The sequence below is a fragment of the Aythya fuligula genome, chromosome 7, assembly GCF_009819795.1.
Source record: "Aythya fuligula isolate bAytFul2 chromosome 7, bAytFul2.pri, whole genome shotgun sequence".
Classification (NCBI taxonomy): Eukaryota; Metazoa; Chordata; class Aves; order Anseriformes; family Anatidae; genus Aythya; species Aythya fuligula.
The window spans coordinates 22,371,818-22,388,990 of NC_045565.1; the positions used below are offsets into that span (position 1 = coordinate 22,371,818).

A 17,173-nucleotide genomic window follows, 5' to 3' on the forward strand; every position below is an offset into this window, starting at 1 on the left:
GTATTTTAAAATAACTATTTATAAAATTTGTTTTGAGAAAGAATATTAAAAAAAAAAAAAAGAAAAACTCTAAACAGGATGCAACATGTGTATGTGCCGGATTGCATTTAAGCAAGTATGAGAGACAAAAATAATTTATCTACACATTTTCTCTCACTGTAATATCAAGGATTGAAACAACCATATATTTATCACTGAAAAATTGTTAACTTACCTCCTTTTGAACTGTCATTTACATTTGTTGTTTAGAAACAGATTTCCTAAAATTTTAATCCTTTGCAAATCATATACAGTATTCACAAAGATATGAGTCTCAAAAATGCTTGTGAAAGCAATCTGATATATAAAAGAAATAATGCAGAAAACCTTAAAAGCAAAATTTAGAACTGGTTGAAAAGTTCACAAGGAGATAAATTTGTCAGAATCATGAGCCAATGTTGATTCATGAAATATTTTCTAGTTTCTTGGTCTGGGCTTCTATGCAATTATTCATAGGAATCATCAGAATTCATACATATTTCCTGGCAAACTTCTGGGGGTGTTGAAGTTGTGATCCTTAAAACATGCTTTCCAATGCAGCAAGTAACTAGGACACAGTTCCCAATACTCTCACAGGAGTACTGAAAACCCCAGAGATCCTGGGGACAGACACCTGCAAAGGGACACAAAAAGAACACTAATGCACAGAGGAGTTGGAAAGGCTCCCGAGGAGCATACTTCATTTCAGAAACTCCACAGGTCATTGTCTGAAAAATAAATGACAAAATCAAGACTAGTGAGGGATGTGTAGAAATAAAAAAAAAAAAAAAAAAAAAAAGAAAAAAAATAAGAACTAGGACAGCTGGTGGAAATTCCGGCTGATGGAACAAACTTCATTTTTCCAAACATTCTAATTTGGCATTGGAACAGGAACACGGGGCCATATAGATACGACTGAACGTGCTGTTTTCACATGGTTTGTTCTGTGTTTTGTTTTAGAAGGACATTCCCCACAAAGACAGAAAAGTTTAGCCCAACCCTTACTGCATGCTAGTCATAAATAAGCAGTACATTTAGATGCTAGACATAACTTTATTGAGAAATCTGTTTCACATAAGATGTGCATACATCAGTGTTCATGGACAAAAGCAGACCAGTTTCCTAGTAAAAGTGTTTTTTTTTCCCCCCAATAGCTATTTACATTTGATGTTGCTGAAGGGTGGTGTCTCAATACAAAATCCTAAATATTTGTTTGATGAAAACACCCCAAAGTAGTACCATAACTCAATACTATGCATTCATAATGACAGTCTTATACACTGAAGCATTACGCAGGAGATATGAAATTACTTTTAAATTCTTGTATAGCACCAGTTATCATCATAGAATAAAAATAATATTTTCTAGGTGTAGTAGATGCTTTAAATCCTGATAAAACTATTAGAAATATATGAATTAACATGTGTGCAAAATATAAATGCTAAGTAAATCCATAAAAGCAATTTCAACAGCTTGATTGGTAACTATATAAAATGCATTTATTAAGATCATGTTATCAAGTTTTGTGGAGTTCTTTGCATTAGTAAAGCTTATGCTACTTCAGATTTTACTGTCTTTCAAAGGCAAGGCGTGGCTTTAAGTAAATGATGCATTTTTGATCGAGAAAAAGCAAATAACTAAAAATCCAAATCATTAAAATAAAGGCATATAGATCAAATATGTGAACTTATTTTTGAAGATAACCCATTACATTATTAAATCACTGCATCATATAAAGATAGGAGGTAATGATTAAATGTTTTCACATTTGGAAATTTTTAGAGAAATATTATTTAAGTTTATTGAAATAGCAACACATTTTACTTCCTTAAGGGTAAGTAGAAATGCTACAATTAATGACATGCTAAACCTACATATGGCAAATAACAAAATAAATCATCTTAAAAGTATAACAAATGCAAGAAAATCCTGTTGAAGACTGAGTTATCCTGTGTTTAAACCAATAAGAGCAAAAAAGTTAGTTTGGTGTTAACGTATTAGTAGGAAAAAATAACTGAGGTATTTAATGGAAAGTACAGGCATACCTTGTGTTTGACTGAGAAAGATGAGAAGCAGAAGGCCTGTGATGGTATATATTGCCATTATTGATAAGAGAAAAGGGGAAGCTTCTCTCTTAAACATTGAAAAAGCTACAATTTCACATGTGCACATGCATTTCTGTCAAATACAATAGTACATTTTGTAAAATACTACAGATGCGCACATTTCCATTTTCTATGTATTTCTTTCTCCATCACCAAAACATGACAAGACAGTTAGATCTTATCTGCTCTTCCCAAAATATATTTTTCCTTATTTTTTAAAATACAGTTCTAGCAAATCACTTTCAGGACAGAGCTTATTTTCTGTTTCTCACCCTTTCCTACTTCTCATTCAATACTACCATTATTTCCTCTGGTAGAAATACTTGTACTTTTAATTAATTTGTAGGCTTAAAGTCTTGACCTTGCATAAATCTGGGTAGCTCAACAAACTTTCTAGCTATAGCATCACCTTTCATTGCCATTTAGAAGGTCTTGTAAGCACAAGCTCTATAAACAGGTTAGCACCAAAATTTTACAAGATGCAGATCCAATTTTCTTACAGTTATCTTGTATGTAATGCTGCTGGAGCACTGCAATCTACAAGAGCAACCTCAGGAGAAAAAGCCATAATCAATATGCCCACATACATACACACACAATTAGCAAAGTGATTCTTGTATCAAATACAGAAAAAAAAGCAATTTCACATTTGCTCTTTTCACAAGACCATGAAGGAAGAAGCAAAGCAACAAAGTGGTAAGATGTAGATTCAGATCTTACTTTCATATGGAAACAGGTTAGTTTAATGACAGTAAAATTAAACAAACAAACAAAAAACGTTACAGCACGGCATTCCTCTCCTTCCTTAAAACGCCTGAAGGAAAAGATAGCCAGTTATTTAAGCTAAGTATAGTTTTATAATACACAACATAAAAGCAAGTCCCACCAATAGTCAACAGATAATAGAGGATCTGTGTCCCTGAATTATATGCACACTGTGTCAGGATACAAATGTATTATGCTTATATAAAAATATATTCAACATTCAATGAAGCATACTCTAAACTCTCCTAGGCCAACAGGAGACAGAAGTATAACTTGTTTCCACAGTACTTTTCAGATATTTGTCTGTGGGGTAATTATTTTTTATGCTAAAGAACAGTGACAAAATTTGTCTCTTTACTTTCAGGCTTTGATCTTTCATCCAGTTGCCAGGGAATCAAATCTCATTAGTCAGCATTTTAGTATTCCACATTAAGAAATATATCCATTTCAAATTGAGCTAATATTTTAAATCACTTTTACGTTTATGCTTGGGAATTGGTTCAAGAGATAAAGTCAACTTAATCCTGTTTTACAGACTAGGAATAGAACAGCTAAAATGTAAATAATTACTGAAATGTTGCCTTCATTCTGCGCAGTGTGTCCTGAATTTTTCGAGAATGTTTTTCTGCTGGTATCTGATGGAAGTTGGCACAGTTGTCAGCTGCCAAGGCAGAAATGTCTGCATCTTTAAAATGAGTTATTCTTTGTCTGAGGTAAGACTGGAGCTTGAAATCTGGTGTAAAAGTATATGGATTCTCTTGAAATGCATGAACTTGGCTCACAACTTTTGCGATATTTCTTGAAAGAAAATATGGTAAAAAATATTAGTTTGTTTTGCTTCTGACAGAAGAAAAAAGTTTGAAGGAAATTCAAAAGCATTGAGCATTTACTTATACAGTATCTGTCCACTTAGATGTCAAAATGACTGACATTTAAATTGCTAGATGGAAAATCTTGTGTTAGCTCTCATTATCTCATTAGACACCATTCTATTTTACAAAGTTAGGTGACGTAAATGTATAGTTAAAACAATTACCTAAGTTTAGTCCATTTGTGAGCTCCGTTTGTCATTGTGAATCCTCCAGTTTCAAGTTGTTGGACATGCATAGCCAAAACATGGGCTGATGGAATTGTTGGAAGTGTTTTGTATCTTTCTCCTTCCATCAAACACAAGCTGTCACTTTTTAAAAACACCTGGTGTAAAAGCGTACACAGATAAATGTTTTGATAAGTATCAGGGTAGGCTTTATAAGATCTCTACTTCATCTGCTTACCACAACATTTCATTTTTAATAAATTTTTAACTATTGGTATTGAAGACAACACTTTGAACTAATCTGTTGGCAAACATTTTGAAATACAGAAACAAAGAAGGAACTTTAATCAAAAACCATTACGTATACAATGTTTAAGTGTTTTGATTCACAGCCAAAATTGTGTTTTAGAATTTCTACCTGATTTTGAATCAGATAAATCAATAATATAATGCCTGTGATAAAATAAACACTTAATATTTTTCAAAACAGATTATAAAAATCCTGCTCAAATCCTCAGAAAATGTAGTTCCTTAGTTTGCTTTGAAACAACTTTCTTGTATCCCGTGTGATTAAGAATCTTTTCTGAGAAAAAATGAAGTGAAAATGTAAACTTAGACCAAGAGCCAACAGTCCCAGAACAAGTTAAAATCTCCTTCATAATGCAAAAAAATAATTTTGTATTTCATCCTCCAGAAGCACCCATTTAGTCAGATATTGAATATTCTTCAACGCCAAAGAAATATTGTATGTTAAAGACTTTATACTATACCTCAACAGCTTTGAGTTCTTCCATTATTTCAGCTACTTTTGCAGGTAGGATTTTCCAGGCCTTACAATAAAACAAAATACATTGTTTTTTGCATTAATGTCTATATTGGAATGAGATTATGTTAAGCAAAATAGTTACAATAGAGAGCCCCAAACTTACTGGTAACTGTCGTACAATAAGATTTTCCAAGCCTGCTAGGATTTGCATCGCAGTAGCAAAATTTCTTTGTTCATAGCAGGATTTTGCTATAAGAAGAAATTTTGATAACAAGCTCACCTGCAGCTGGAAAAAAAATAAGAAAAAAGATAAACTTTTTTTTTTTAGTTCATGTGAATTTGGAAACTATCAAATTAAGTCAATTGCTAGCAAAATGCTTCATCAGTATATTGCCTCAGTTTGGAATGAGAAATTAGGCTTAATGATTTCATAGAAATTAAGTACCCTTGCAAGTATTGGATGATGCTAAGCCATGCCCAGGGTTTACTGTTGTTAATTTCTTGACTTTATTGCTCTTACAAGGCTGAAAAGAGGCACTAGAAGAAAACAGCAGAGGGAAAGTAAAGGACTAGCAACACTGCTCATTGAAATACATTTACATACTGTCTGCTAACTGGTCACTTATGTTTAAAAGTTGTCAAAACATGCAGACTTTAACCAAAACTATATGACCAACCAAACTATACTGCCTGTTAGAAAAATATATTGTGAATATATTCCGCCAGGATTTGTTTAGGACATTTGTTTAAATTGTCCACCTCACATATATTTTGAGAAATGTGATAAACAGGGAAGCTCGATTAAAACCTAATAAATAATGAAACAGAAAGAGTGATAAGGGAACTGAGATGTTTGGCCTCCAAACTCCCAGAGCTAAAAATAAAATAAAATAATTGTGAGCAGATGCAGACTCATGTTTTTCAGTGGTTAGAAAGGAATCAACTGGTAGCTCCCCAATACTAATAGACACATATTTGCTAAGATATTTTTCCAGGATTCAGTTCAGAATTCAAAGTACTAATCAAGTTGATAGTTTGACAGAAAGTCACTCTTTAAAGAGGTATATAAGCAACATGCACAGTTCTGAAATTTCAGTTAATCACAAGATTCAACAGCTGTTGGTTTTGAAAAAAGTGAGATCTGCATAGACATGAAAATTTAATAGAATCAAGTTACCTCTGAAATGTACTATTACATAAATCTACAAAGTGACTGAAATTTAAATTAAATGAAAAGAAGAAAAGAGAGAGGTATCTTCTTTCATATTTTATCAGAATTATTGACTGTATTAACATCCCTTCATCACAAGTTTTTCTTTTTTCTGTCTCAAAGGTCTCTTACGAAAGTCAGACAACTCTTTTTCCTCAGCAACCCATTTCTTATGTTCTATTAACACCTGCTACTAAAAAACATCTAAAACATCAAACAGACCCTCTTAATTACAATAAACTAAGCTGTTAACTTCACAGGTGTATTTTAGAACACTTTTTCAGGTTTTATATATAGCATTATATATTAACATACGCATATACATTAACAAATAAATGCTTCATAATTAATAATACAATAAAACAATGATTAACCTTAGATGTGTGACATGTTACAATTTCAGCAGCAACCCAGGTACTGGTACTGTCTGCATTTCTCAGTAATTGTAGAAGGTACTGGTCCTGTATGCACTTCGATAGAAACAGATTACAGACTTTAAATGAAACTTCCTCAGCAGAAACAGCTCTACGGAAAGGGTGGAAGAAAAGAAAAATAAGTCATGTTGACTTTTTTTTTGAAGGTAAGGTGCCAATTTCTAACCATTTAAAATAATTTTGCAGTGCTTGCAGTTCTGACTTTGTAACTTTTTACAATGTCCTTAGGGAGCTATGTTACTTTTTATAGAAGAAAGATAATCATACGTGTAATCACATGTATATGTGATTACACAATAAACATATACAGTAGATACTTCTGTATATAAAGGCACCTTCACCCGCTTATTACCAAATAAAATTGTTAAAGCAGTAAAAAACACCCTAATAAAATCACAGCCAGTAAGCTCATTAAAAACTGCTGCTATTAAAGAAATTGAGCCAGTTATATAGTGGTGCCAATTTTTTTTCCATGTCTGAACCTCAAATCAGTATAAATCAGGTGATTTAACCTCTGCCTTTCAACAATCTGTAACAGATGATCCTTAGAAAAGTCTACTACAAGTAATGTAATTAATAAGTACTAATTAGAAGCTAGCTGAATCCACTGAGTATATAAGTACTAGAGCATAAATAAAATATAATTGAGTCCATGTGGCCAGATGAAAACATTAATTATCATTTAGCAAATAAATTTAAATAGGTTGGTAACCATTCTACATTCTAACAACTCTAGGAAACTACTTTTGTATCTATGAAGACTGATACTTTATTTACCTAGCAGTGCAAAATGAACATTGCACTGGGAGGTTGTGGGGTCCCTATCCACATTCAGAACCCACAAAAGAGCACACAAATCCCAGGCAACCTGCACCAGCTGGCCTTGCTTAAGGCAGGGCTGGACATAATGCAGTATGTGATCCTGGGAAGTCTTTTCCCACCCCATGGTTCTATAGTTGTCATTTCTATGCATGCATGCGCCACACATGCATGCACATTATCAAGTAACCTGTTTCAGAAGCCATTGTACTTCTTTTTCCCTCCAAAAATAAAGATCTCTGAAGCAACACCAACAACACAAATCTTCCACAATATTTAGGCCTGGCCCACTATAGATTTCAAAGAAATCACCTTGCATACGTGACAAATCACATACGTATGCATGCATAGGTACATATATATATATATATATATATATATATATATATATATATATATACACACACGCACATACATAATGTCTCCTGAAATTCAAAAATATATGTAATCAGAATATCTACATATCTACCTAGCCCCCCACCCCAAAAAAGTATTTAAAAATGTTTCTCTCTTCCCAGATATATTATATATATGTTATAATATACCAGATATATTACATATATAAGTTATAATAAGTTATTATGCATTATATATATCTAAGTGATAATAACTTATTATGCATGACTGTAATAGAGGGACAGTTAAAATAAGAAACTTACTTTTGGACAGGAACACATTTGTCTTTAACACCAAGTGCTCTTGAATTTAGAAAATGTACTGGATGACATTTATGAAATAATTCCTAAACAAAAAGAACAAGATGTATCTGTTAGATCTAGCAGTTCTTTTAAAATGCTAGGGGATAAAAATGGCTGATTTCTTTTTTATTCGTTGTTCTTTCTTCAGCAAATTGATCAGATGGATCACTGTCTAAGAATGGAATTAGCCATTCTATGTTTTACCACAGAGATTTCAAGACAAAAATGGAGTATTTTATTTCAAAGTGTAGTGAAATATTGGAAGCCTACTAAGCTTGAAATGGGGTGGAAAATGGTAGAGAAAGGAGATAGAGTATATAACAGGAAGACAGATGTCATTTGTATTTCCAAGTAAACCTAATCCTTTGTACCTGTTGCAGTAATGTCAGCTGGCAACAAAGCTGTTGTGCACTGTATTCTGTTAAAATATACGGTCCGAGTTCATCAGCTTTAGCAAAGGAGACTGGAAATTCTTCTGTAAAACTGCTATAGCATGGCTTTGGCAAAACCGATGAAATAGTGTAAAGTCGCTCCCTCTGATACTGTGCTATTGGTCCCATACCTTTGGAAAGTTTCCAGTTAAAGTTCTGTAGAAAAAAATATGTAAAGCTACAACTTCTCTAAAGCTAACATTGTGTAAGTTCCTTGATGTAAGTTTCTGGAACATTTTGTTAGAGAAAGATCTTTTTGGCTGCAAAACTCTTCAGTTAATCTTCAGGGTTACAATGGACACTATTTGGTTTATACACATTGCTATTTTAAGCAAATATAATACACATGGGTAATGAATCTGAGCTACCAGATCTCAATCAACAATTGGTATTTAAGCCAAATTTCTGTGTTTTCAAACTTACTGCCATACAATGATATATATTCTGAAATTTTATACGTGAGTCACACGCTAATATCAACAATGAAGAGTAAAAATTCCTCTCAGAATTTGGATTATCTAAAGCTATTATTACTGAAACAATTGACAGGGCACAATTAAGACAGAATCCTAATTTATACAACTTTATAGGCTTTCAATAATTTCAAAAGATTTAAAATACAGGTATATAAACATTACTAAATCGGGATCTAGACCTTAAGCTGGATTTTTACTGTCAAAAAACAGTATGTGGAAATGTGCTCCACATAGTACAGTCCATAGGACACACCTTTCTGGAAACATCTTCTGAGAGTTTTTTATACATGGAGTGCAATGTTCTTCTGTCCTCCTCCCCTTCTTCGCATTTGTCCATGCTGGAGCACAGCTGAGCACTGTCATTTTTCCTGGCAGAAGCATCCTCAAGCAATGACAACAAGCGTTCACCATAGCCATTTAATGGAGCTACCTGTAAACACAAAACAGGTTAACAGAAAATTGAACTCAATTTCTTGTAAATTATAAGCAAGAAAGAAAACACAAGTATTTTTTTGGTTTGTCTGGTTTGTCCAAAACCAGATGTATTGACTATGGTTATCAAAAATAGCACTGGTCTTTTTTGTACTTTACTATAGTTGTAATTAGGACTTTTTTTTTTAGTTTTATTTTATTTTATTTTATTTATTTATTTATTTATTTACTCCTTAAAGATTGCACTAAAATTCTTGTTTACCTTGGAAGAAATAAATTCTTTTAGGGTACATAAAAGGTCTGCATTTGTTGCAAAGTCTACACTGTAACAGTCTTCAATCCAAGCCTGCAGGATGTAGAAACTGCGGTTACATATTTTGGTAAGTGATGTGGAAGGATCCAGGCTTGCACTGGTGAGAAGAAAAAGACACTTATTGCACCAGAATTTATATCCAATTCCAATTTAAAAATAAATGCTGGAAAAACTGCAAATATTATTTGGTATTGAGTGTACTATCTTAAATTCTTGTTTCATATTTCTAGAATCCATGACTCTGTGCAAACAAAGCTGTCATTGTGCTTACTAACCAACTGAACAACTGGGAAAAACAAGACTCAGAATTCAGAAAATAAAAGACGACAGCATATTGCCAAATATAGCACTTGCTCTAATTTCACTCTCACATGCCAATCTTATAAAAACAAACATCAAAAAATGAATTTAATTAAGTAGGTCTTTCCAGAAACATCTGCTTGTTACTTGGGGGGAAAAATAGTTGTGTTTTGATAATATTTTTCATGGGAAGTTACCGTACCTGGATAAAGTGCTGCTGATTCTATCAATAAGAAACTGCAAAAATTCTTCTTGTGTGCAGAAATAGCGAAATGTGTAGAGAAACTGCTGTACATAGCCTTCTAAAAATGCATTTCTGTGAAGCACAAGAAAAGCTTCAGACAAGCAAGAATGCAATTTCTTCTCGCATCAGAGTAGAGCAACAGCAAAAATTGTCAAAACATCAAGAACTAGCAAGGATTTCAAACTGAAGCTCTACGGAAAATTTTGATTTCTTTTTATTTTTACACATGAATATTGTGTTTGTCAACAGTAAAAGTACAAATTGAACATGCTTATTATATACCCATTAGAAATGATAGTATTATATATGTGTGTGTATATATACATATATATATATATGTATAAATACATAATATGTACGTACATATTCACAGATACCTTAAGACAAGTCAATTTCTATGTCTATCTGATGGCCTACTGCAAACTATGAGAGTTTGAGTTTGCTGAACGTGGAAACTTTGATTCCAAAACAATTTGTTCACTTTGTGCAAAATATTAACTACCAGAAACAGCAGTAACTGGCTCTAAGAGTCAGGACAAGCTGGGAGTAGTGCACTTTGCTTACTCTTACTTGCCTCTAAACTTCCTCTACAATTTAAAATGCTGTAATTTATTTCCAGCTTTCAGAAATAATGCTGCAATCTTGCATCTTTCTGACTGCTCAAAATGGGTGAAAATATGAATTACAGGTTACCTGGTGTCTTTTGCTTTTAGAATCTTACAGTAGCACAAGACTGATGGAGTCTCTCAAGCAGTTTCTGTCCTCCTTACCTGAGGTACCATAAAACAATAATTTAACCCAGCTGAGGGTTAAAGGACAACTTTGTCCTCACCTAAGCCCTGAGATAAGCTTGTATCTTGATAATTCCCAAAGTCTGGGTCAGAAATCTATAAAGCAAAATCTATAGATATTCATATCCAAACTCTATTAGTAAGAACGATTGAATTGTATGTTCCGAAGAATTATTAAACTAGTGGTAAGCCACGATTCCATGGCAACTATCAGAAACAAACTTCAAATAAGTAAAGGACAAAAGAACTGTAAAGTGATTAGTTTTTGATTTATTATCAATTGCTTGAGTTTTAATCAAATCCAAACTTAGTAATTTGGCTTATTTCTTATCAGTCTTTTTTTTTTTTTTTTTTTTTTTTTTTTTACACCATTTCCATGCCCATTTCTGCAAATAAGTGTGCACAGAAATAACATTAAACTTGAAAGCAGAAAGGAAAATTTATGCAATGCTGTGTAACCAAGATTTATCCCAGACACTATATCTTTTTAAAAATTAATAAATATGACTCATCGCACTCCCAATTAATGATGTACAGAATGCACTATACCTAGAATATAAATAAGCCATTAAACCAAGTGGTGTCCCAGCCTGCAGAACTCTTATTCCATTTTGATTATTGCATTTATGTTTCTCTGTATTATAGTAAATAAGCAATGATGACTCATCCGTAGGTGCCACATCCATGGTGTCAGTTCTCCTGTTGTGAATGACTGTAGGAAGCACACAGGATTCCACACCCCATTGTTCTGCATACATGATCTGCTCAGAGAGGCAAACCCATGCAAAATTAAAATGTAGGAAAATGATCAGGAAAATCCGTGCAAGGTGTGCTTTACTCAATCTAAAGCCAAACCACATTTTATACAATTTTTCTTTTTAAACACCGCCTTTAATCATTCTTTCAAACCTTCCTTAATTTGGCACTTTGACAACAACCACTTCACAGCTCATACATTGACTTAAGTGGACAATGACACTAATACAGTATAGAAATTACCAATAAAACCAAAGCAAAATAAAGTCTGACTTGCCTGCATGTATTTCTTCACCAGTTCAAGAAACTGCACCTTTGATTTCATCTCCTGTAGCTGTCCTCTCAATTTGGTCAACATAGATCTAGTTTCAGGACCTTTAGATTGAAAACACACAAAGCATACAAACATCAATTATTCTGATATACAGGGAAAAATTCTTGAATGATATAAATATGCACCCGTTTCATTACTGACAATTTGTTGTAATCTTACTTTTGCTTCTTCTTTCTTTCTGCAATAGTTTCTGGTAAAACTGTATGGTCTTTCTGTAATTTTTTGTCTCCATCATTAGCAATTGTTCTAGTTCCTATTTAAAGAGAAAAATGATTCTGATCATAATGGTAAATACAAAGTTCTGATAGGAAAGTTTTAGTGTAGTTATTTTTGTACAAAAAAGTGAACATCCAAACAGACAAGAATAGGCTATTAGCCAAGCAGAATTGCCTTTCACACCTGCACTTAGAGACAAATTACAGAAAACATCACCTTCCCCAGGAAAGTAATAGTTATACGACAGTTCTACATGTTATGAACTGGAGCTAGTGTATGTATGATGACACAACATTGAAGTTTGTCTGAATCCATTTATATCAATATGCTTTGAGTTACAATTGCACTTATCTGTTTGTTTTCAAGAACTTTTTTTTTTTTTTTTAATTGACACTAAGCAGGCATCCAGAACTAAAACTCTTTTTTTTTTTTTTTCAGTTACACCCCAGAAATGCTCTGTTAAGCAGCTGGCCTATATTTGTAGCAAGAACTGAATGTTTTATTGAAGCAATAGTTTCCAAACCAGTATGGTTACGTTATATTATGCATCTGAGTCAGAAGGCAGCCAGGAGAGCTGCTTTACAAAGGACACCTCAATTTTGAAGTTCAATTCAATATAAAATTGATAAATAAAAAAAATGATAAATATATCAATATATAAATATTTTATAGTTATGTGTTTTATATAATAAATAAGAATGATTTTTCTCTTAAATTATATAACTTAAGCAAGGAATAGAAATGAAAGTAGATCCTACTCATCACAATTTATCCAGTTAGTGTAAACATTTATATTTGTTTGCATATCAAAAGTTTATTTTTTTTTCTAGCCAATGAAAATGGGCATCCATATTGAAAGCTTCAGATCTGTTATGAAACAAGTAACAGTATGTGTTGTCATTTTTGAAAGTGGTGGCTTTTGCACTTGTGTCCTAAGTTAACTACCAATGACCCAATTACATGAAACAGCATTTCAAATGGAGTAAGTTGACTAAATGCAGCAGACAGAACTCCCACAAGCAGAGTGATCAAAAACACATAGCTCAGAGCTAACATATAAAACAACAGATTGGTAAATAGGTTAGCTTTAATGGGATGGACTTACTGGAAATTAATTTGAGTTTGAGAAAAATCTGTCACTGTTTTTCACAAAAGCTCAAAAGGCTTAACAACATAGTTCATTAGTAGCAAGTCACAAAATCCCTGTGGATTTTTAAAAGAATTACCGTTACACAGTCACCATGTAGAGAACAGTGAAAGCACAGAAAAACTATTATCTAGATTCTGAATCAAAGACAGCTTGATTTACTTAAAGGTTTGTTTTCATTTCATCAGTTAAAGTGAAAACAAGTTGATTAAAAGAATATAATCACAAAAAGAGACTCAGAAAGAGTGGCTATTTTCTGATGTTTGGAATCTAATAGGTATTTTAGGAAGTGGCTTGTCCCTTAAATAACTTTAGATGACTAGCAATGAAGTCAGAAGCAAGGCACATTAATTCCCAGTCCATTCTAGAATGTCTTCCATTTTAGGTCTAGCATATAAACATTTTTGATGAACTCACATATTCAGTTGTTATTTGATGAAATTCTACATCCTCTGAAGAGCATTTAACTTGTCAGGACGCTTTTCTACAGAACATCGCTAAGTCTATGAAGTAATGATTTATTTTTTTCCACTGGGAAATTTGCAGATTCAAACTATCCATGACAAAACAGGACTTTTTATATGCTGAGGAGTGGCTTCACCAAAGGATACAGAATATTGGCAGAACAGAAAGGAAAAGAGTAAAAAGAATGGTAAAGGGAAAACTGTGGACAGAATATGCAAAGCTTTTGCTAGAAACCTTGTAGTCATTGGCTGGATGCACAGAAGTCTGGCAGAGACTGAGAAGTAGCTTATGAGATCTAGAGAGAGAACTGAAACTCAGTGTGGGCAAACAGGATAAGGGTGAAGGCTTGGGACTGCAAGAGAACTGCAAGCAAGCTTATCAGAGTACAGAAAAAAAAACAACACTTATTGTGAGGGCTGAGTTGGACTTCCCTCTAGAGAAATGGCAGCCCTGGCAGTCACCTCCCGTTCTTGCTCTAGTGCAAGGACTTGAACTGGTTTGCCTGGATGTGTCCTGTGCCAAGGAGCAAAATCAGCAGCTCCTGGACCAGAGGTGACGGGAGGCAGGGGACAAGCTTGTGTAAGGAGCAATACAGATGCGGGGGAGGATGCATAAGGAGAGTGACAACAGTTTGCAAACTTCTAAGAGAACTAAGTAAGCCCAAAGCTTTTTAATTGAATTTGAATAAAAATTAAACTAACTTTTCTAAATTAAGGTGAACCTTTGCTGAACCTTAGAACTGCAAGATACTATCTGATAAACGCCTACACAGTAAAACATTAATAATCATTATGACAGCAAAAGTGTCACCTTTGATCCATAGATATTTTACTTTTTGTGCTAGTTACTTCACATTTGTTCTAAACAGAAGGGTATGTATTACCACTTTTTGGAATCATATTAGCTGATGAATCCCATTGTTAATATTGTTCATATAACCAATGTGTTCTACTTTTTATATTTAATTAAATCATAACCTATCTAAGGTGCAGGCAGTATTTAACAGGTTTGAGCAGAATAATAGAAATGTTAATTATTTTTATGGCATTTGATTCTGTCATAAATTAAATTATACCAAATAATATGTTCTGGCAATTAGCGTTTCTCTCAACCCGATTTCATCAAACCTACTTACAGGTATCCAAATTTAAATAAATAAATAAATTTAATTGCATTTAGTTTTAAAGGGTGAATAAAACAAACAAACAAACAAACAAAAAAAAAAACCAACACATTCAAATGATTCAATATCTATTGGAGAGATAAGACCATTAATGAGATATATATGTTTCCAAAACTGAATTTTCTTGAATGGTTAAACTCTCATTAAGTATTCAATTACTGTTGCAGACAAGAACAAATGAACTGAATAAATAAACCTATCCTTATCACAGGATAGTGCCACTAAGTCAGGACAACTGTAGTTATGCCCAAATGACTAATACTAAATTCACTCTTTGAAATAGAAACCCCTAAACACTGATTTAGCACACTTTGCCACAGAGTTGTAGAATCAGATCAACTTTATTGTTGACCTTTTAAAAACACAGCAAGGGAGCAAGACTGTCAGCAACCTGGGACAAAAATCAGTTTGATATCACAGAATCACAGAATTGTCTAGGTTGGAAGAGACCTCAAGATCATTGAGTTCAACCTCTGACCGAACACCAGCAAGTCCTCCACTAAACCATATCGCTAAGTTCAACATCTAAACGTCTTTTAAAGACCTCCAGGGATGGTGACTCCACCACTATCCTGGGCAGCCCATTCCAATGCCTCACAACACTCTCAGTAAAGTTCTTCCTAATATCCAGCCTAAAACACCCCTGGCACAACTTTAGCCCGTTCCCCCTCGTCCTGTCACTAGGCACGTGGGAAAATAGACCAACCCCCATCTCTCTACAGCCTCCTTTAATGTACTTATAAAGAGCGATAAGGTTGCCCCTGAGCCTCCTCTTCTCCAGGCTGAACAAGCCCAGCTCCCTCAGCCGCTCCTCGTAGGACTTGTTCTCCAGACCCCTCACCAGCTTTGTCATCCTTCTCTGGACTCCTTCAAGCACCTCGATGTCCTTCTTGTAGCGAGGGGCACAAAACTGGACACGATACTCGAGGTGCGGCCTCACCAGAGCTGAGTACAGGGGGACAATCACTTCCCTAGACCTGCTGGCCACACTGCTTCTTATGCAAGCCAGGATGCCGTTGGCCTTCTTGGCCACCTGAGCACACTGCTGGCTCATATTCAGCCAACTATCCACCAATACTCCCAGGTCTTTCTCTGCCTGGCAGCTTTCCAACCACTCCTCTCCCAGCCTGTAGCTCTGCTTGGGGTTATTGTGCCCCAGGTGCAGGACCCGGCACTTGGCCTTGTTGAACTTCATACAGTTGATCTCAGCCCATCGGTCCTGCCTATCCAGATCCTCCTGCAGAGCATTCCTACCCTTGAGCAGATGGACACACGCACCTAACTTGGTGTCACCTGCAAACTTACTGAGGGTGCACTCAATTCCCTCATCCAGATCATTGATGAAGATATTAAAGAGGACCGGCCCCAGTACCGAGCCCTGGGGGACGCCACTAGTGACCTGCCTCCAATGGGATTTGGCTCCATTCACCACGACTCTTTGGGCAGTTTTTATCTATCTGTCCAGTTTTTATCCCAACAAAGCGTACGCCAGTCCAAGCCACGAGCAGACAGTTTCTTGAGGAGAATGCTGTGGGAAACGGTGTCAAAAGCCTTGCTGAAGTCAAGGTAGACCACATCCACAGCCTTTCCCTCATCCACCCAGCGCATCACTTTGTCATAGAAGGAAATCAGGTTCGTCAAGCAGGACCCGCCTTTCATAAACCCATGCTGACTGGGCCTGATCACCTGGTTGCCCTGCAAGTGCTGCGTGAGGACACTCAAGATAATCTGCTCCATGAGTTTCCCTGGCACTGAGGTCAAACTGACAGGCCTACAGTTTCCCGGGTCTGCCCTCCAGCCCTTCTTGTAGATGGGCGTCACATTTGCTAGCCGCCAGTTGACTGGGACCTCTCCTGATAGCCAGGACTGTTGATAAATGATGGAAAGCGGCTTGGCCAGCTCCTCTGCCAGTTCTCTCAGTATTCTTGGTTGGATCCCATCTGGCCCAATCGACTTGCATACATCCAAGTGCCATAGCAGGCCACCAACCATTTCCTCATGGATAGTGACTTCCACCAGCTCAGGGTACTGGGTATCCAGAAAGCAACTGGTTTTGCCACTAAAGACTGAGGCAAAGAAGGCATTAAGCACCTCCACCTTTCCTCATCTTTTGTAACTAAGTTCCCCCCTGCATCCAGTAAAGGCTGGAGATTCTCCGTAGTCCTCCGTTTTGCATTAATGTATTTGTAAAAACACTTTTTGTTGTCTTTGATGGCAGTTGCCAGATTGAGCTC

At 35.1% G+C, this 17,173-nt stretch overlaps 1 protein-coding gene across 4 annotated transcripts in view; it reads right to left on the minus strand.

Moving 5' to 3' along the window:
* Window positions 1–1,051: 1,051 nt before the first annotated feature.
* KNDC1 (kinase non-catalytic C-lobe domain containing 1) overlaps window positions 1,052–17,173 on the minus strand; it is a 62,575-nt gene continuing 46,453 nt past the window's right edge. For 2 of the 4 annotated variants that reach the window (XM_032191056.1, XM_032191057.1), the window contains exons 18-30: window positions 12,088–12,181; window positions 11,872–11,969; window positions 11,388–11,599; window positions 10,006–10,119; window positions 9,453–9,600; window positions 9,012–9,188; window positions 8,223–8,438; window positions 7,813–7,895; window positions 6,275–6,425; window positions 4,854–4,976; window positions 4,695–4,754; window positions 3,925–4,082; window positions 1,052–3,686 (exon numbers count right to left, since the gene is read on the minus strand). In XM_032191056.1, the coding sequence (XP_032046947.1) occupies window positions 3,455–3,686; window positions 3,925–4,082; window positions 4,695–4,754; window positions 4,854–4,976; window positions 6,275–6,425; window positions 7,813–7,895; window positions 8,223–8,438; window positions 9,012–9,188; window positions 9,453–9,600; window positions 10,006–10,119; window positions 11,388–11,599; window positions 11,872–11,969; window positions 12,088–12,181 (1,866 nt within the window). In that variant the 3' untranslated portion in view covers window positions 1,052–3,454. Of the gene's footprint in view, window positions 3,687–3,924; window positions 4,083–4,694; window positions 4,755–4,853; window positions 4,977–6,274; window positions 6,426–7,812; window positions 7,896–8,222; window positions 8,439–9,011; window positions 9,189–9,452; window positions 9,601–10,005; window positions 10,120–11,387; window positions 11,600–11,871; window positions 11,970–12,087; window positions 12,182–17,173 lie in introns of those variants that run through there. The other 2 variants (XM_032191058.1, XM_032191059.1) reach the window with 2 other exon arrangements.